The 21,900-nt window shown below is 35.9% G+C and overlaps 1 protein-coding gene across 1 annotated transcript; it reads right to left on the bottom strand.

Annotated features, from left to right (window-relative positions):
* Window positions 1-14,862: 14,862 nt before the first annotated feature.
* Window positions 14,863-21,768, bottom strand: LOC113344052 (copper methylamine oxidase-like). Its single transcript, XM_026588114.1, has 13 exons — window positions 21,550-21,768; window positions 19,611-21,279; window positions 18,911-19,020; window positions 18,459-18,764; window positions 18,137-18,249; window positions 17,732-18,062; window positions 17,356-17,571; window positions 17,015-17,251; window positions 16,510-16,695; window positions 16,260-16,400; window positions 15,807-16,075; window positions 15,436-15,517; window positions 14,863-15,263 (listed from the first exon to the last, which is right to left on the bottom strand). The coding sequence occupies exons 2-13, from the start codon at window positions 19,828-19,830 to the stop codon at window positions 15,135-15,137; spliced, it is 2,340 nt and encodes a 779-aa protein (XP_026443899.1). The 5' UTR covers window positions 19,831-21,279; window positions 21,550-21,768; the 3' UTR covers window positions 14,863-15,134.
* Window positions 21,769-21,900: the final 132 nt, after the last annotated feature.

Here is a 21,900-nt window from a genome sequence, read left to right as displayed (position 1 = left end):
ATTTTCAAACCTGTCTGCGTAATTTTTTATTTATGCTTTGATTTTAGGGGAATCACCAGGCTTTGAAATTTACCATGCTTACAAAGAGCATTATCTTTGGCAGTGTCGACAGTGAAAAGGATCTTTGGCAGTGGTTTCGTATAGATTTCAATAGTTTTTTGTGCAGATTCTCCACAGATAGATCTAGGCCTGAGATACCTGACTAAGCGATTCTTTTTTCTCAGGTCAGGATCCACGAAGCGAAACTCAATTAAGACCCCGGGTAAATTGAGTTTAAGATGCATCAGGTGGTCACGGCGATAACGGCGGCATCAGGTGAGATATGACTACTATTTCCTTTATGCAATTTTTACCTTTGCGCTTTCAATGTCAATCAACATAGTGCCTTTGATCTGTGAACGTTAGCAATGACATTTGAATTTTTACATACTTTTAGTAACTTCGTTGTGAACGATGTAGTACATAGATTGACACTGTTTCCTTGATAAGTTGGTAGGTGAGCAAAAAAACGATTGATTTTTTTTCATATGGCTACGCGTCGAGCAGGGTGTAGCAATGTAGGAGTATTTTCCTGTGTTTTTTTTAATGGTCATCATTGTTTGTGTATGAAATGTACGGGGTGGACATGCGTATCAGGGAATCATCATAACCATTTGTGAGTTCCAAACAAATTTAAACATGAATTGTTTGTTTTCTCATGCGTGGTTTATGTATTTTTAATATGTACAGTTTGATAGATAACTTAATAATATATACCTCCGTTTCTGGAAAAGAGATGCTTTCACTTTTTCAATTTGACCTATTTTTTGGCTAAAATGAAAAAGTGAAAGTATCTCTTTTCTAAAAATAGAAGGAGTATTTCTTTAGCACCTACGTGGGCGTTCGGGTGTTCAAGAATTATAAAACACCTATGTGGGTGTTCAAGAATTACAAAAGTTTCTTGGTCATGGCTTTGTGTGCGAGATGACAAAAATTAGGCTGCCAATTTCTTGCAGTTTAATTGTCCTGGCCAAAGAATTTTTTAATTGCTTGGAACGGGAAAAAGGTGTATTTTACCTTTTTAGTGATGCTTTGGAGATTTTTAGGAAAAAATGATGCGGTTTATGTGAATTCTTTTGCTTCTAGATGGGTATAACACGTAAATTAACTGTATGTTTTGCAGGAAGAGGCCAATGAATTTGTGAGCTCTTAAAGGTACGTGTTTTTAAATGAACAAATCAAAATGTTGTAAATTAAAGAATCAATTCATTCGAGAAATGTACCAAGCAAATGAGTAAGATTGTTTCCTTAGTTCTGTATCTCTTGATGTGCCGAAACATCTGATCGGAAGTTGCTAACTGCGAGCTACAAATTATTTTTGTCAATGCATAATTATAGACTTAGGTGGAAGTAATTTTATGTTTTCTTATTATGTAAGATGTTGTTCAAAAACTAAAAGAGGGTAGAGTTTAGATTTTAGTACACAACCCTCTTAAACGAGACCTTATCCATACGTGAGCCAGAAGGGCGAAAGCTAAGATTGTTCTGCATTGGATGATTGCAGGCGGTGACGTGGGTGATACGTGCCTCTACATAAACAATTCTCAGGTCTCAGTGAGTACTTGGCTTTATCCTCTTTATGAGTCACCGCCGCCAGACTTCTACTTATTACTTTTTCATTTGACTTGATTCATAGTCCTCACCGAATTAATCATATATAAAAGCATTTTGATGGAGCTTTTCATATCAGGGTCTGCAGTCATGTAAGAAAAATCCAAAAAATCTTAATTAGTGAGCATTCCAATTTAAATCCATTTTTTATTTCTACTTTTTTGGATGAATCTTACGATTCTTTACTTTCATGCTTGATCGTGCTTGGTGACTGAAGATGAAAGAGTACAACTATTAGCTGAAGTGTGTTAGTATTTGTACGTCTAATTTATTATACTGCTCTTGGAAGTTGTTCTTATTAGAAATACAAATACTAACTCAACTTCAGTTAAAAAACCTGAAATAGCTTAGCACAAGTACTGCTATTCTCTGTGTTGATGCTGAATGATGATGTTTCCTCCATAGCCGTTAAGGTAATTTTTGTACTTCCATTTGTTATTTCAACCGATGACCCAAAGTATCCTTAGCTCATAGTCGGTTGAAAACATGAAAGTTCCTTCCAAAATCTTTATGAACTCCATGTCCAGGAATTTTTCTCAATGCCCTAAAATTATCCTTCTCATTATCGTCTGACAGCAACAAGGAGCTATAGTTCTCTAAAATGAATGTGACTTTGATTTCTTATATTAACATATGAATAACTTATGTTGAGTTTTCTCGTACAGATAATATATTTATTTATGGGTTCCACTGAAGGCTGGGTACTAAGAAGTGGATGGTTGCGAAGGAAATTCTCATTCGTCCTATTTCTTTGTTATCGTTTTATCAATTTTCTATGGTTTCTGATCGTTTTATCAATTTTATATGGTTTCTGACTAAGAATTAGAGTGGACATGCATTTGTGGTTTTAAAAATTAACTATGTGTTGTTTCGATAATTTTATTGGGAATTTCTGTGGAGTAGTCTGCTGTCGGATCTTCCGTAATATTAATCCAAATTGCACATGGAAGGAACGTATCCATGCTGTTGCCAGCTTCTGGTGTATATAGTTTAAAGTTTTTGCAATCCATGCTGCTGCTAACTTCTGGTGTACATAGTTTCACTTTTTTGCAATCAGAAATAATTGTGTACATTTCTTGCTAACGACATCTTGAATTGTAATTATGCGACATCTTGAATTGTAATTGTGCATCTTTGTACTTCATGATACCTCTGCAAAATTTCCTCATAGTACATAGTTTCTTGGAAATAGTAAGGAAACTCATGTATATAAAAGTGTTCAATTGGGTGGCTTTAGTTAGCTGCTTATTTGTTTTTTATTATTGATCCTGAGAAGTTATCTCCGGATTAGCCGTACTGGTGTTACAAGCTAATTTAGGTTATATAGCTCTGATATGAATTAGTACAATTTGTTTAATGGAGTATAAGGATCAAAGGTTGCGTTCTCAAAAAATTTCTAGCTTAGATATAACAAGCACATTAGGATCAAAATACTAAGCACATTTTTAATGGATCATAGGAACCAAGCAAAGAGCACGTAGATGCGTTGTCCAAGGAATTGCGAAGCTGTGATATCTATTTTTTGAGATATATGTCTGGAAATCTATATTAAGATTATTACGCCAAATATAACGTAGAGAAAGGATTAGAGAAATTTCTTAGTAACTAAGTTACAGATCTATATGTAAACGTAGTAACGTTTGTCCGCGAGTTCTTTGTTCTTTATCTTCTCCCTCAATATATCATAATTCTAACGTGGTAATGTTTTTCTGATTTTGTAGGTTAGTTTGTTTTCCTCGAGTTGTTTGTTCTCCCAAGACGGCTACGACTCTTTTAGTGGTTATTTACTAAAGTTCATTATCTTTTATGTTAACGATGTTGATATTAATTATCTACGTGCATCCTGTTTTGTTTTCGATTTTGTGTTCCCTTGATTTGTTCCACTGAACCAGGATGGGGTGATAGGCAATGACAACTTTTTATAATACGCCGAGAGTGTCTCCCTTCTACGTGAGAGATTAAACTCTAAATTAATTTTTTGTTTGAGTGCATTAGAATTAATAGGTGGGTTCATGGGTTCTGTAGATGTAGAAAGAGGGTTTGGACTTTTATTTTTTTTTTTTTTGTAGCTGGAAATTTTTCACAACAGATTGGGTGATGCAGCTCTGTAAAAACAGTTCCGGGAAATTCAGACTTTCTTAAAGCTGATTTTAGGTGAATATATCCAAATAATTCCCATTGGGCATTGGAATTAAAAAAAAAATCACTGTTGAGCCTTTATTTTTCACCGGCTTCTCGAGAATGTTGTAGCTATTTTCCCAAATGTTGTTTTAATATGATGAGTTCAATCTTGGAAAATATAAACCGAGTCATTGCTAATGTACCAATTTTTGTTTTTTTGGACGCTATACTGCATCTGTAAAAGATTGCCTAACATAAAATACATATGTTAATATACTAAAAACCGACATTCCCAAAGCGAGGTTAGTGGTTTAAATGGAGATATGACAAAAATCTCTAAGATTTTAAAATACTCTCTTTATGCACATGAAGTCATACATACAGATTTTAATGTGCAATTTTTCGAAAGATATACATGTACGTACATCTTTGAGATCCTAATCAGTTTTTAGCATATGATTTTATCAGTTAGTCATTTTCATCTTATTGTTGCTTATGAATAAATGAATGCGTAAAATGCAGATAGTAGATAAAGCTAATAGCTGGTTTAGCTGATGGATTTGGGAATATGTAGATGGGAAACCAAGAGACCGACGGATGAGCCATCCAAAAGGGATCACAATTGGTGATTGTGAGAGCATTTACATATCTGAAACTACAAACACGGTAATAAGGAATACAATTCAGTACTGAACTTACTGGGAATTGATCTTGCAATAAAATCCTTCAGTTTTTTGGTGATGCTTTACTAACAATTCAGGTACAATTGAAACCAAAGATGTGAGTGGGAATCGGCAGTTTGGACTTGATTCAGTTCGAGAGGTGTAGTACATAAACAACTAACTGTTTTATATTTTGAAATTTAGATAGTTGATTTCCGTTCTATGGCTTGGAACCATCGATAAATAAGTTTAGGTGGGCTTAAATTGTGTCCATTTTAATTAATTTATTAATTTATTTATTTTTATTTTTTTGGTATTGCCACGTATGGCTGAGAAACAAATTGGTTTAAGTTTTTAAGCTAATCCCTTTTGGTTTATATATTCTTTTGGTTTGTGGTTATGATATTTTTATATGAATTTATTTATTGGATGCAGATGGCAAGAAAATTCCATGGCCATAATCTTTGGAATCGAATATAAGAATACAATTGTAGGAAAACAACTATTGCATAAGTATGGTTTCAGGTCCAATCACCGGTATATATTTAACCGTGTTCTGCAGATAAGTGAAGTCTTATTTTCTGTTTTGGTTGGGATTCTTACTGTTTAGATTGTTATATGACTATTTTGCAATTCAGTTGTTATAGATTCTCACGACATTGAGAAACAAGCTGGACTTGCATTAGAGAGATTGGTTGCTTCTTTGGCTGACTACCTGAACAGAGAAAGCTCAGGAAAACGTAAGCAATGCCCAGTTGACAGAGGTTTCTTTTGCAGTAGATATGCTATTGTGCAGTCTCTACTGGAGGGAGACTTGGAACTTTAAACGGGGGGAGTACCATTCGACGACATATAAAATTAGAAGAATAAAATAACTCGACGATGTGTAGGTGCAAGTTTCTGAATTCTTCAAGAGAAAATTTGCTCTTTTAGGTCGGTTATCTTTGATATTTCTTTTTTTTTGAAGCAGGTTATCTTTGAGATGACATGAAAACACTTTATCATAGTACATGTTTAAATTACGTTAATTTAGTAGCTTAAATACAGTAGTTACTTTTCGCAGTGTTGTTTCTCTTCTTCGTATTAAGTAGATTAGATTTTTATAATGAAATGTTATCATCTTTCATAATTTTTTTAGGTTTTTATAATTCCACTACATATATTTCTTCCCTTCAATGATTCAAATGCATGATGTGAGAATTCAGTGATCAAGAGGGACATCAACCTGTCATGGACTTTGATTTTTCAACTGGTCAGTTCAGATTTTTTGCTTCCACTTTTATTGGTCCATGGCAACTTGAATTACCAACTAACATATGGGACATTTGTCTGCATGGTATTTTGGTTAATATTATCTCTCGCGTACTCTCAAAAAACTGCTAATCCTATTTATAATGGCTAATGGAATTTATGTCTAGATATTCTAAATTTTGACGTCTCCTATGAAAAGTATATGCTCTAATTATTCACCTTAACCACTCTGAGGTCACAGAATGGAGAAACATTCTCTATTCTATGATCTATGCTTCTTTCCTAACAATAATAATTGTGAGAGTTCTGGACAAAAACTTAAGTCGAAGAACTCTGCTGAAGTGTTCTCATCTTGGAGCTGGGAAAAGATATGACGCATGCAACCTAAAAATTATTCTGTTTTACATTGATAGATATGGTGTGGCAGGTCATGTTGCTTCATCTCTTTCATTGCTTACTAACAAAGTACAAAAGACGCTTCTGGTATTAATTCTTTTAGTTAGTTTCATATCACCCCGGGTTATATGGGTAACTCCTTTTTTATTTCAAAACCTGAAAGCTTTTTGGCAAAAAAGGTCTTTATGGTTCTTCTCATTGGTTCTTCTCATTAAATGCAAAGGAGGTTACAAGATAATAAAAAGTGGTAGATATCAACTTTCCAGCAAAGAAGGTAATCATTTATAAGAGAAGTACAATACAAAAAAGCATGCCTGGAAGGATCTTGGAAGATATCATAGATGTGTATTACAACATCCCGGTTACATAGCTAAATTCACCCATGATCTGAATTCAAAAAGCCAAAAAAGAGTTTTGTGTTGCATTAACATTTTATTCTGTTTTTCTTAATTTGTTCTGAAGAAAAAGAATGCAACAACAATGTGTTAATTGCGTACTTTGTCGGTGGATAACTCAATTACTCAAAAATTATAGTGGATTGAACTATTTCAGTGAGTAGTTTATCTTAACTGATGAATTGGATACCTTAATTCATCCATTAACGGGTTATTATCCAACTCTACATAAAATTTAGGTAATGCAAGACATAGTGGCAGTTCAAGTCAAGCATCGCCATATATAACACATATTGGAGAATCCAAGTTAGTCATTAATGCCAAAAGGTTTTATATGTTGAGGCTATGGGTAAATGAAAATGAAGTGAATAATTCAGACACATTTCGTCAACTTCAAGAGGTCACTTTCCCCATAGGGGCAGTTAAAAGAGCCATTTTTATTATATTATTCATTTTTGCGCGGAGTTGCTTCACCTAAGATGAGAGAATAAAAGAATATTATAGAATTTCGACTGTTATGACATCAAGCACCCACAAATCACTTCGATAATGGGGGCGTCAGGGAACCTGCGCAGAACGAACATGTAAGAATGTGCAGTTCAACCTAGGAAAAATAGTATGAATTTGAAATAAATTTTTACTTGTCAAATTTTAAGCTACTAAACTTATGTCCTAAATGACAAAGGTATGGGGCCAATGCCATCACGGTGGAAGAGAGTATGCATGCAATGGATATGATTGATGTTATACGTTTTCATTCCTTTATTCTTTCGTATCTATCATACTTTTAATAGAATGTTTTAGACACCTCTTTCAAGCATATTTATCTATCATACTTTTAATAGAATGTTTTGGACACCCCTTTCAAGCATATCTTATTTTACAGAGTACAACTACTTTCTACATTTTCTCACTAAAAAAATAATAGCATTTTACAGAAAATGATAGGAGACAGATATTATAATGACAATACGGATGATGAGCATAACTCACCAAGAGACACGTTAGGCATGAAACCCACACTATGTCCATTGCATACTACGACCTCGGTACAGGAATCGCAAAGGGTGGGTTCATTGAATCCAGAACTGCTACGCACATCCAGTGGATACAGTGGCTCCTCCATCATGGCTACATTTGACGACACTATAGGTGATGGTCTGGATGCATTGTCATTGTCCCTTACATCATCTGCTTTCATGAGGATGGGCTATCCTCTGACCCAATTGAAAACGATATGCCCACATCATCTACTGTATTAAAACATTGCTTCATGGATTCAATTGTTGTTGCAACCACTATAGACTGTGATTTGGAGTATGATGTGGTCTTGGTGTCGGTGATGCTGCAAACAAGAAACAAGGTCATCAAGGTAACTGCGTTGCACAGTTCATTACTAAACTAAATAAATCAAAACTAATGCTTGCTTTGATTGCATAAGTAAAGAAGTGATACAAGAGGGTTCTAATTTTTGGTTTCCCAGCCCATGCAGATGTTTTCATAAATGATATATATGGCGTGCTCATTGGATTACGTGACAGGATATTCTGTTGATATGGAAACATACATTAAATTATAAAGAATAAAAGAAAACTCAAATGTACTTCTTCGTCGACCATTGAATTAACTAAAATTACATTCTTTTAGGATTAACTAAAGTTACTCTCTTTTTAAGTCTTGGTTCCAATATTCCACATACCAGTGGAACAACAATCTACTTTTTGTGATTACACTCGTATAATGTTTTCAATGTTTTCTTTTTTTTGTTTTTATATTGGAATTGAATTCCAACTTCCTGTCTTTTTGCTGGCTAGTTGTTCAGCACCCAGAGATTCCTTACCCTTTGTGATTCCAGCATTTAAGGTGTAGCTTACAGGGAGAGAGAAGGAAAATGAGCTTCATTCAAAATGATGGTGTGACACATTAGATGGGTGAAATATCTGGTTATTATGTTGGAAAAGAATAAGTTAAAGTCAAAACAGAGATGTACTTCAAACTGGAATTATGGTCAAGTTAGAATCTTCCTTAAGTCATGGAAGATTGTTGGTAAACCAACACAAGGTAATATCTACCAAATAGATACTTGGTGGGGATGTACATAATTCACGCTGGATCATGATTTCCTTTATTATAGTGAGACTTTAGTTTTTTAGAAAACAGGTTTGATATAATTTTTTATGTATTACTTTTTGATGTTCTTTAACAGGTTACCTCTTCCACAATTTTCACCTTTTGTTGATTATATGTGCATATATGGCTATGTTCCTTATTATGGCGGAACAATGAACACCTAAAAGCTAAATAAAAAAGTGTTGCATGTGCCATGATTTGAGATTCCGGATATGGATGATCCTCAAAGACCTCTAGGTAAATAAATTATCAGTCCAGTCGAACAAAAAAGACCTCTTCCTTTTATGTCGAACAATAAATTATTAAAAGGAAGTTATAAGATTGTATCAAGAGTGAGCAGGTATTGTTGTTTTTCACTCTATCGACATGTAAAGGATTTAGAATCGATACACGAGCAAATGCAACAAGAATTCATAAAATATTTAGAACAAACTCACTAAATAAGCGTGAACAACATCTAGACTCCATGGAAGATACATCTATGCAAAGACATTGGAATGGCGTGAAAGAAGATTTTCAAAGTCCTCAACGGTCCAAAGACCTGTACATTATGTTTTGGATGTAAGGATAATATAATATTTGGATAATTATTTGATATAATTAGTATGCATGATAGATTCATAGTCAGTCTCTTTTCTATGGTTGGTTCAACAAGTTTTGCTTGGACCGACACTAGCAAGAACATTTATTAATCTTAGCTTTAATAGGAAGAATGCTCAATTTGGGTGGTTGCTTATGATATTCACCTCGACTATGGTTGTCATATTTTGTTATTCATGTCTTCTAAAGAACCAAGTGGCCCATTTATACGAGATCTTACAACTTAATGTTTATGCTTCGGTTTTTGTTTTTATGTTTTCTTTGTTTATTTTCTTTTGTTTTTGATTCATGTGTTTTAATTTACTTTTTATGGAATAATTTTGTTTATTAGTCTCTTGGAGCATGTTGTTATTTATAGTTTTGAAAGATGTTCTTTAATTGCTATTGGTATAAATCTTAAATTACAAGATTATTATGCGATTATAAAAAACGTGATGTTGTTATCTTTAAAATTAGGCATGTAATCTGGATGTTTTGTATCTTACATCTCCCCTCCTTTAAAACACTAAGTCATATAAGCTCCCACATCGCACGGTGAGTGTGACACCCCTCTCAAATTAAATGAGATAAAAACTTTGAACTACAGCAATTTTGGAGACGACAAGTGGCGGGACTTTATTGGTCGGAGCATTAAAATTTGAATAACACTCTGTTTACACCCTATATTTAACTGCATGCTAGTACCACCGTTAGCAGAAACGTGGGTGTACAACACTTATGTATGGATTTACACTTAAATATTTACTTACACTTGGTTTACACCAAATACTTAACTGGACGTTATTAACGTCAGTTAGGTAGACAATACTTCCGTCCAAATTTAACCCTAACTAAGATAACATTTTCATATTCTTATTCGCGTATGTTGTAGGTTTTTTTTGAAGCTTCTCAGAATTGATTTTCTTCTTCAATGAGAAACAGTTGTGAAGAAGATAGCAGTTAATAACAACGAAATCGAGAATGTGCAGTGATTGTTGGATCTGGGTTTTACTGGATTCGATCTGAGATAGAAATTTGGGGTCGCGGCAGATTTGAGAGATGATGGTGAACTGTTGATGAAGATTAACGAAGATATTAGAGATTTGAGAGGGGTTTTACTTGAATTTGTTACAGGAAGCTGTTGCTTAGGAAGAAGATGTTTGTCTGCTGCAATTGATGTTAGGGTTTGATTTAGGTTTTGAATCGAGAAGAAATTAGGGTTCATATGTATGGTTTGAACTGCTGCCGTTAATGGAGAAGAAAACAGAAGAATAGATTGAGTTAAACAGAGCTGTTAATGGTGGATTGATAGAAGAATTGATATGGGTTCCCTGTGAAAATCATATCGAGAAGAAAATTGTTGTTGAAATTGAGTGTTGGAGCTGTAATTTGGAATCTGTTGCTGCTAATCGAGATAGAGATGAGTAGCTGCTTCGACTGTCGAGTTTGAATCAAGATAAATCAGAGCTTTCGATTTGTAGAAGATTGAATCTGAGAGCTGATGCTGAATTGAAGTGTTTTTGATGGGTGATGTTTCTTGGTTGATTTGAATTCAACAGAGAAGAAGGATAAAATTGAGAATCTGATGAAATGAAGGAGGTTATTGAAGTGGTTGCAATGGTGGTTGTAGACTTGTAGTGGATTGAGAATAGCAGAAGGCTGTAGTGCTGGTGTTTTTGCTCGCTGTGATTGTGGTTGGCCTGAGATGGTGGTGAACAAGATGGTGTGCACTTGGTGGTAGTGAAGCTGGAGCTGTGGCTTGAAATGGTTGCCTATTCAAATGTACTGAGTACCCCGAAGGATCCTCCAACCCGGAGATTTTCCGGGACAACGACAGTTTTTCTAGGTTGAACGTAAAGAGAAACTACTCTGATGTGTTTGTCGTGGGTAGTTTCAAATGGTATGGTAATCTATATCTTTGATTCTCCTTCTGAAGTTTATAATTATATATTGTTTAATAAATTCATGATATTACTTTGAGTAGGAGGGTATTTATTTTTCCCAAGGGAAAGCCAATGTACCTAGATGTTGCATATTCACAGAATTTTCCTTATGGGTGGAGTAGATATGCTTACTTCAGTTTGGCTGTGGTGAATCAATCACAGAATAAGTTTACTGTTAGAAAAGGTACCTTTATATAATGCTATTTTGTATTGCTTTGTTGTCTGTTGTTGGAAGTGTTCACATGTTAGTGTTTTTGTTCTCTCAAGACAGTTTACCAAATTGTTTATCCTCACATTTTTAAGACGATGATCTCTCAATTATGCTCAGTGTTTTGAATTTTAACAACCTTTATACTCCCCAGATGCATCCTCAGTGGCTTTAGTGGGCTGGGCATGTTAAAGTGAGATCAAATTCAATACGTGGTAGATCCATGTCAGTAGGTTGCTTCGATGATTGCTAGAACATCTACCGAAAGAACTTGATGACAAGATGAAAAATGAAAAGCCAAATGGGGTATGTGAACCAGACCAGACAATACCGTATTTTATATATAATTTGAGTGGAAATTGCTGGCCTCACATTGAAAGTTAGACCAAAAGCTCGAATTCTAGAGCTCCTGGGCCACGACCAATAAGAATCAAGGATTGACGTAGCAAATTATAATGGATAGGTAAATGAGCACCGAATCATGCCCTTCCTGGGCCACGACCAATAAGAATCAATGATTGACGTAGCAAAATAGAATGGATAGGTAAATGAGCGCCGAATCATGCTCTTGGCCCCCGACCAATAAGAATCAAGGATTGACGTAGCACAGTAGAATGGGTGGGTAAATGAGCGTCGAATCATGCTCTTCATGGGCCACGACCAATAAGAATCAAGGATTGACGTAGCAAAATAGAATGGATAGGTAAATGAGCGCCGAATCATGCTCTTGGCCCCCGACCAATAAGAATCAAGGATTGACGTAGCACAATAGAACGGGTGGGTAAATGAGCGTCGAATCATGCTCTTGGCACCCGACCAATAAGAATCGAGGGATTGACGTAGCAAAATAGAATGAGTAGGTAAATGAGCGTCGAATCACTTTCAATATACATAACCAATTTTTTGCATAAAAACCTATACGCTTACATGGATTAATTACCTTTGGGACAACCAATTTGAACCCGTGCAACGGACGAGCGCACATCTATTTACCATTGTATTCGGCGATTTTCCTTTCACGCTACATATAAGGTGATGATTACTCCCACGGATTGTGAGTGCCATTAACAGATACCTAACTGCATAAGGTGATGATTACTCCATAAACCATAAACCATAAACAGATACCTAAATTGTAATTTACTTGGAGTTGTTGACCATTCAGGCTAATGAATCTGGGAAGCTTTACATAAATATAGTGCTCGATATGATTAGTTTTTTTTAGTTGATCTGTATAACGGTTACACTCTCAATTTACCCATTGCAGAACAAAAAATATATGTGATGCAGGGAAAGACACCTTTTGGCAGTCACATGGGAGAGGATCAAAAGAGCAACGAAGAAATGCTAACATTTTTCGACATAAGTTAAAACGAAGACGAGGGAGAGGAGACTGATGACAAAACGCCACCGCTGGTTGAAGATAGTGATGGCGAAATTCCGATATTTATCGACCATAGCAATGGTAAAAACGAAGGTGATGAGAGTGATGACGATTTAACTATTTTATAGTTTTTATGATACCAACTTTTAATTTGTTACTATTGCATTTTTTCCTTGGATTAGAACTCGCTAGAAACATTAATTAGATTCCAAACTGATAATCTCTCCAAACCAAGTTGAATCTGTAAAAAAAAGTAATAATTTTCTTTTTTTTATTACCAAAATCTAATCATATCTTGATGAAACTGATAGAAGAGAAAATATTTGTCAATTGGTAACTGAAGATGATTAGTACAATTTCAGAACTGGGAAAAAATTACAAAATTTAAGCAAAATCCCCGAGTATAAAAACATTGAATTACTTAATTTATGCATTTATATCATAGTAACAAATTCCGTATGACAGATTTAAACCCGTGCAACGCACGGGCTCAACACTAGTACCAGTATAATTCAGTAAGATCACATTTAGAGAAAGCCATGACATTTTCTGATATTGTATACTTGCAAACCAGTTTCTATAATTTCACTCTAGAAATTTTAATTGGTTTAGGTTTCAATTTTGGTGGTAGTTGGCACATTCACTAATATGGTCTTTGTTTTCCTTTATGTGATCACTACTCAGTTTAGGTTGCAGGGTCAGCATACTGAGTTGTATTACACATGTAATACAACGACCTAACAGGAACCAGTACTACAAAAACAAGAAGCGCTGAATGCACTTCATCAAAGGTCACAAGAATGTCAAATGTTCCGAGTATATTGATAGATGCCCCAAGTCTTACGTTACCAAGTGATGCCATTGATCCTTATCAGAAAAATAAGATACTTACTTCCCTGTAGTCGAGTAAGTAAACTCTTTAGCATCAAACAAATAAATGTACATCCCAAGAAAATTACAATTAAGAGTATATGAACTGTTTTTTTTGGGCAATAATAGTTCTTTTTGTTCATATTTTTGGTTGCTTATAACAAAGTTTGCTTTCAGTTTCTACTCCAACATTTAGGCTTTTGTATCTCAACAGTGTTGAACATGACTATTACAGTAGCATTAAGGACAACATTTATGATTCGGACTTTTGTATCCCAGCAATTGTTAAAAACAACTATCATGTGACCTAAACATGCATTGGGACGGGCGAGGCGAAGCCGAGCCAAACCAAATCAAAAATCATAAACATGCATCGGGACGGGGAGAGGTGAAACCGAGACACACAAAATCATAAATGCTTCGCCCCATCCATGAAACGTGGCGAGGCGAAACCGAGCTACACCAAAATAAAAATCCTAAGCATGCATCAGGACAGGGCAAGGCAAAATGGTTTTCGGATCTGCCCGGTGCGTAGCACGGGCACAAAATATAGTGTTTGTTTGTTAGTTTTTCCACTCTGATACATCGGTCTTGCACCTTAATTATTTTTCAATACAGTTGGTGTGGATGGGTGAGGCTAACCACGCGTGGAATTTAAGACATAAAACGTATACGTGGTTTTTATATAGAAGTATGGTCAACGAGACAGTTGTGTTTAATTGTTCAATTAAATCCAGATAATTCTAAATCCAAAAATATATAAAGTCAATTTTTTTTAATTATTGTAATATGTGCCGATATAATAATACTACATGAATTTCGATTTATCATTCCAAATCTTAATCATCGACTCATTAGATATCTAATGGACACTAAACTTCCACAATCCTTTATAAAAATCATACTAATGAAGGACTGTTCAAAAAAAAATCTGATGCATTTAACTACGGGTGCGGGGCGAAGCCCGCCACACTAAATTAGCTGATCCCACCGGCCCGGTGCGTAGCACTGGTTAGATACTAGTATCGATTAATTCAAATACCATAAAAGAGAAAAATAATAGATGTATTGTAGTGTTTGAATAGAGATCTAACCCAGGGTTTGTAACTTGATGGTTTTAAATGGTTTTTCTTTTTCACTGATAAGGAAGATCAAGATGAATAAAAATGTTAATAGTTAGGGTCATAGTTGTGTTGACTTTTATAGATGGGAAATAGGAGAAAACAAAATTAAAAAGTAAATTGATTTTAAAATTTGTGATAGGGATGGGATATAGGAAAAGTGGGGATTGTAAATAGGGAAAACCAACTGGAATCCTTTCATGATATTGTTGAAAACTAGATTTAACTCGAGTTCACAAGTGACGTTATTAACAATAACTGAAATTCCATAAGGTTTAAACTGATCGATGTTCTGAATGCTCAATAACGCTTTCTTAAAGGTCTCAATTTCTGCAGCCTACTTACAAACTAATTGGCCGGTTTCGTCACAGATGCATGCGACATTGTTGTGGACTGACCAACCAAGAAGATGTTTCTGCCCTCTTTAAAGTTTTGCTGTAAGTACAGCATTCTGAATTGTTGGTTTCGAAGAGCCATTTTCTTTAAGGTCCACCAACTCACAAGTACTAGGTGGGACATCCACTGCTGGAGAACGGTTGAAGAATCCATGTGGCTGCAACATAAAAGGTGATTGTGAGATTCCACATAATTATCACAGATGAACCTTCAGTTTAAAATGAGATGTTTATGCAAATATTCGGTGCCATTAATAGGTAACTATGCCTTAATATTATAGTTTAAAGGCCTACCATAGCCAAACTGATGAGGTGAAGAGGTGGAAATACCTGAAGCATGAAACCGATGTGCTCCACGGGCATGACAGGCCAATCCTCCAGTCGAGGGATGTGTGTAATTCCAAACACATACCTACAATAGTATAGCAAAAGCAATAAGTGATACCAAAACACCATGCAGAAACAACAGTCTTTCCACGTCATGAACATTTTCAGCACAAAGAATCAACTTGGAATTCTGTATCATGTTATTTAAATTGAAGTGGTTATCAAAATTAAGTATAGAAGCTAACAAATGGATTTCAGAATTGAACATAACTAATGATCCTTTCCTCTATTCTAGTAGAGGACAAACTCTTGTTAGTCTCCTGATTTGCATTCAACAAATTTGTCTTAATGACTAAAAGAAAGGTGAAGCTAACCAGAGAACAATGTCAGTTTCTTCAAGGGAACGGTTCTGCTTAATCCATGTTCCCAGACCCTCACCAGCACGTGGGTTTTGATTCGGGAACTCTCCTCCAGGATACATCTCACCTGGTGCATAGGATGTAACCCATAGATTGTGCTGCAAGAAAGTAGCTCTTCTCAAGAACTTTGCCTCTGCACCAGCTAATGGCAAACAATTAGAGCCAGGTACGAGCTTGTACCCTGTAAGTTGTCCAGTCCGGTTAACAGATCTTGTATTCCTGATCTGGAAAAGTAAAATGGTACAATGTAAAGCGAACCAAACTGCAACTGTCGACCCATGTGAATTAAAGAAAAAATGCGTGCTTTCAATTAAAGGGAAAAAGAGATAAAAAGAAAATAAATACATAAATAAAAGGGAAGCCTATAATGATATGGAAACTTGGTCAATCAGAGAAAGAATGTCTTACAATCCAATGGCGAGCAGAGAGAGGATTGCAATCACGCATTGCCTGCTGTTCTGTTCTGAGAAGTTCCTCTTCAGCATAAAATGCATTGTTGTGTACATTATTCTGCCCTGGTTTTTCAACTTTAACGTTCACTTCTACGACCTACAAAATTAGAATGTCTATCGTTATCAACAACACTGCAACTATAAGAGAATTCGAGAATTGTGAAACAAGTCGCAAGAGTAGAAAACATCAAAACCCTAATCATTACCTGGTTATGCTTTTCACCAGGTTTGCAGTCGACTGCCATATCCATACGAGCTACAAAAAAGTGCTGGTGCACTGGAGCATATAATCCTGGTGCAATGGTCGTACCATATTTTCTGAATTCCCCAGGCTGCAAAGCTCCTAAGCTAAGAATTCCAGTAAGCTTGACTTCAGCTTCAATTTTTCCATCCTGTAATGTAACAAAGGAATAATATAAGGATCCGGCAACTAATGTAGAATATGTATTCCAAGAAAAGAGCATCAACTTGGAAAAGGAAAAAGAAATGACAACCAGCACCAACTGAAGAAAGATGCATGCAGAAGTAGCTAAATAATTGAGGTTGTAGAAATGAATGCATCCTTAAGAGGCTACAGCTGCACAAACTCATCTAATTCAAAAACAGCTATCATAACCCCAAGGTAAACAATGTTCCTGATAAAGACTATTTCAATTTCGAGCAAATTCTGCCTACGCTTACGGAAAAAACACAAGAAAAAGTTAAACTGACCTGATAGAAGTGCCAGAAGAACCCATACTCATAATTAGCCACAGTACATATAAAGGATACTGTCAGACGTCTGGACCTCCGAACTTCAGCTAACCCTGTTCTCCAGTCCTGATGCTTCCATAAAATACCATGATCCTCTTCATGCAAACATACGCAGTTTTCAATTGTCTCAACACCTCCACTGAAGTTTGTAAAGTGGGCATCGAAATATTTGATATACCCTAAGCAATCACACCCCTACAATGCAAACTCGTCTTAGATTATCTATACAAACATTGTTATCTTAAAATTGCTGTAGGATATAAACTGGCAATTGCAGTATAGAGAGTAAGCAAATTCACCTTTTTAAGGGAATGTGCATTTTTACCAAGGCCATCTTCCCCGGCATCAAATGCATTCTTCCTATAATGGGGTTCATTAGGATCTCCATAAGGTACCACCATCTCGACGAAACTCAACCTGTGGGCAACAGCTCTGCGACCACGACTACCATCAATATATGCAACAGAATGGATCACAAGACCTTCCCTTGGTGTGAAACCAATGCGAAAATTCCACTGCCAGCAAAAATAGATAAAGACAATTTCGACTCAGTGGATCATTCTAATAGCTTCAGAAACATAGATCTCTTAGCAAGAAAATAACAACGAAACACCTTGCTGTTACTGAGCACAGAACCAAGACTTCAACCGATTAGCAGAATAAGATATTAAGTACCTTTTGCCATTCTACAAAGTGTCCGCTGACCCGAAAGCTTGGACCTTCAGGCTGGATAATCTGTAGAGGCTTCACATCGCTTCTATCAACTCCTCCTCGAGTTTCTCCAGCAGTATAGTTTCTCAACGGATCAGCAGGAGGTAAGGGAACGAGTTTACGGTCTTCAAACTCAAGTATTACCATATTTTGCATATCAACAACTAGATGAATGCCTTCCACTGGGCGAGCATATCCATTTTCCATGGGGCAGTCACTCTCCGTTCTGCAAAAAATAAGTGGTTTGGCAAGTCTGTGGCTAGGTGCATCATGTTCACTATGATATCCAACACACCTGTAAAGGGAAACATAGATGTAAGATAAATAAATGCATCTTTGAATGGGTAAGTAGTTAGCACATAAACTAACCAGGCATCAACCATCACAAGATCCATATCTTCGATACCCCTCTTTTTCATTGCCTCCCGAAACGGAGGATAATCCTTAACAATAGCTTCACATTCAGCATATTCCTCCGCATCCTGCAATTGCAAATGAGAGAGAACCGACATTTAGATTCGGAAAATGACTTAAAGAGGAAAAAAGGTTCGTCTCTTTGAAAGCATATAAGGAACCATTTTGACACTAGTGTCTCTATTCCAAACCCTTAAAGTTAGCGTGACATGGTGCATGAGTCATGACCATCATTACCACACAGATCTGCCTACTATAAAATGCAAAGAACAGTTACCATGGGGGGCTGAACATCTGGAACCACTTCTGAGGAGATGACTCTTCCCCTATGATGACCACCACGAGTTGCAGCATGTACTTCAGTTAGCTCAACAATCCATACACTTGTCTCATTGGACCGTTTGTTGTAAACAACAAGTCTAGCCCTCCTCGGGGGAAGTTTACTAGGAATAAAAGGTCCACCTTTTGTTTTGGGAAGTAAAGATGGCTGAAAAGGAGGAAAGAAATATGCATCTGCTAATGCAACAACTTGTTTATCTGGTTCCAACAAGACCACTTCAACAAACCGCATACTATCTCTAACCTGTAAACAGAATAAAATATATTCATGAATCTCGCCAATGGAAATCAAAACATGTACACAACATACAATGCGCGGCAGACATCCTTGGCAGCATAATATCAATCAAAATTAACTGCAAAAAATATATAACAAAGGCATATCCTCACCTCAGGAGTGGCTCCAGCAGCTCTAACAGTCCCCACTGCTACTGAAATTTCAGCACCTGATAAAGGATCCAATGGGTGACTACTTTGAGCCCTCATCATGATCTGAATACCTGTGTAGCAATCACGAGTTCACAACCAAAACACTAAATCACAAAACCACCATAATCATATCAATTCTACTATATCACAAGCAAGACAGAGCTTATCAACAAGTAACCAAATACAAATGGCTCCAGCTAACAACAATGCACACCTCATCCAAACAGAACAGGGAACACCTAATTAATGGTTGACAAGCAAAATACAGATCACAAGAGTTCTATCAACAAACAAACACTTCCACCAAACAAACTTCTACTACTAATACTCACAAGCAAGAATAGCAAACACCTTCGCGATCAATGTTTTAAGTATGACAACTAGTAAATGTTATAACAAAATCAAAACCTAGTTTGGACAAAATTGTCCGTAACCAACTGATTTCACCCATGGAAGAATGATTCACATCCAAAATTCAAATTTCAGGATCTCATATTTTGTTTACTGGATCAATCAAACTTCCAATAATAGTATAATACTAACTAAGCAAAGAACAAAAAAATCATCATGAAAACATTAAATGGAAACTTCTTTATGAGATCAATCAAGAAATCAAGACATGAGTCGAATCAGGAAACCAAAAAATGAAAGAACTGTATACCTTTGATGGAAGTATTAGTAGAAGTTTCAGGAAGGGAATCAACAGAACGAATTACAGTCTCCATAGTAGTTGAAACAGAAGGTCTGCTGTTTTTCTTTGGATCATTGGTATTAGGTACTTCAACAACAGAAGCAGATGAAGTTATCTCTCTTTGAATGGAACCACCATTTTTACAGCAAAACGAAGAAGATGGCGTCTTTTCTTTCTTAATTGTGGCCATTGTAATGGATTCTTAACAACACCGATTCCACCGTGATAACAATTCTCAGTGCAATCAACTACTGACATACAGCAATTCTCAACACACTTTTTTTATAGAGCAAAAACTTCCACCCAAATTTCTCTTAGAAATGAATCGAATGGAGAAAATCTAGAAAGGAAATTTTAGACCGAAAATTAGGGTTTCTATAAATGATCTAGAGAGAGAGGGAAAGGTGTCTTTGTTCAATGTAGAAAGGGAGAATTGTATCTGACGTGATTTTCTTGAACTGGTTATATACATAGGCGTGCGATGAAGACCCTTTGTTTGTTTGGTTATCACCTACCTTCTTTATGTAATATATATACGGGACTTGTCCGGGATACAGACTTCAGGTTATCCTATGCAGTATTACAAAATTTGAAGGGTTTTTTATTAAAGTAGCCACCTTTATGACACACAATTAAAAAACTGGCCGTTTTTTTTTGAATCTTTCTATAAACCGGCCGAGATAGATTTTTTTCGTCCCGACGGGTAACAGAAGTTAATTGCAGATGTGGCAGTTATGCTACCTGGTAAAAGACATGTACACTCCTCACATGGAAGGACTAGGTCCAGTTAGTGTTATGAGTCGTTTTCGAGTCAACTCAGTGACTCAGACCAAGTAAAGAACTTCACTTACGAATTTCAACATACATGTTGAGCGTCTGAACTAGTAAGCAGGGGATAGATGTACGAGTGATTGATTTGTAAACTTTTCCATATATCCTTCCCTGCATTGAATTTATATCTCACACAAACTCAATCTCCTAAACAATATGAAAACATGAGGTGAGAATGGTTTGGTTTTACCAGGTAAATCCCATTCTTCCAAGCTCAATGTAATCCCAAACATTCATACGCATCCGGTCACTTCCCCATCTTTACTTTGAAATTGTTTCCAAATGTCCTGACAATTCACTAGAATTCCAAACCAAATTGAAACCCAATTCTTCTAGCCATGAACATAAACTCAATGACAAACCATCAACTATCCCTTAGAATTTTCTCGGACAAATCTCTCAGCCAAAACATCAACCGTTTCGTACCCATAATTGTTCTTTGTCTGCATTATATATCCTCACAGCAACTCCAAATTTTCTTCCAAGTATTTTATCCCTGTAAATCAATTCAAAGACCGATCTTCCATTTACTCATCCCACTTCTACAGTTCCTCAATTTCCAAGAACCACAGAACTTAGTTTAGCTAAGGAACTGCAAAGTCAGGCTTTTTCACAAACACCTTGCAGTAATTTCATATTTCGACAACATTGAAACACAGTAACAACCCGAAATCCTAATCATGCACAAACATTGAAACAACAAGAACACCAGCACTTCCTCAACAGATTTTTCTGTGAATCCATTTCAACTAAAACCACTGGAACTCTTTATAATCATCAATCTTCACCATTCATCACCATATTTCAGCTACAGCAAAAACGAACAAGAAAATTTCAGAAACCCTAAAAAACCCACTGCAACAAAAATTTAAACATAAGTTAACAAAATTAAACCCTAACTAAACAAAAAAAAAATACAAAAAAGATGATCAATCATAGACATAAATCATGTAATATAGAGAACCAAAAAGGGGGAAAGAACCCCAAACCCTAGAATTCAAATCAATCGAAATAAATCGATTTCCCTATCTAAACATCAATACTAAGCTAAATACTATGTGGGTTCTAAAAATCTTACATGGATTCTGATTTTTTTCATCCTCGATTTGTGCTTCATCTTCGCCGCATCCAATGAAACTCTAAAACTTCAAAAATTCCAGACATCACTAATACATGATTCTTCTATTTCACTATTAATCATGTCTTCCCTGTTGATCACTTCTTGTTCATCAATAACCCAAGTTTTTAACCCAGTTTCGGCGGAAGAATTGTGAGAGAGCGACAGAAATAAGAAGAAGAAGAAACGAAATAAAACATGAAGAATACCGGATCGTAAGATATAAGGATGAGGATATAGTGGTAATTTTAACCCTAAATATTGACTAAGTCAATTGGTTTGGACCATTTTGGTGGGACCGAGTGAAAGAAG

Source organism: Papaver somniferum, unplaced genomic scaffold, assembly GCF_003573695.1.
Source record: "Papaver somniferum cultivar HN1 unplaced genomic scaffold, ASM357369v1 unplaced-scaffold_70, whole genome shotgun sequence".
In the NCBI taxonomy this organism is placed as follows: Eukaryota; Viridiplantae; Streptophyta; class Magnoliopsida; order Ranunculales; family Papaveraceae; genus Papaver; species Papaver somniferum.
Note: the sequence above shows the minus strand (reverse complement) of the source record. Positions and strands in the feature narration are given on the sequence as shown.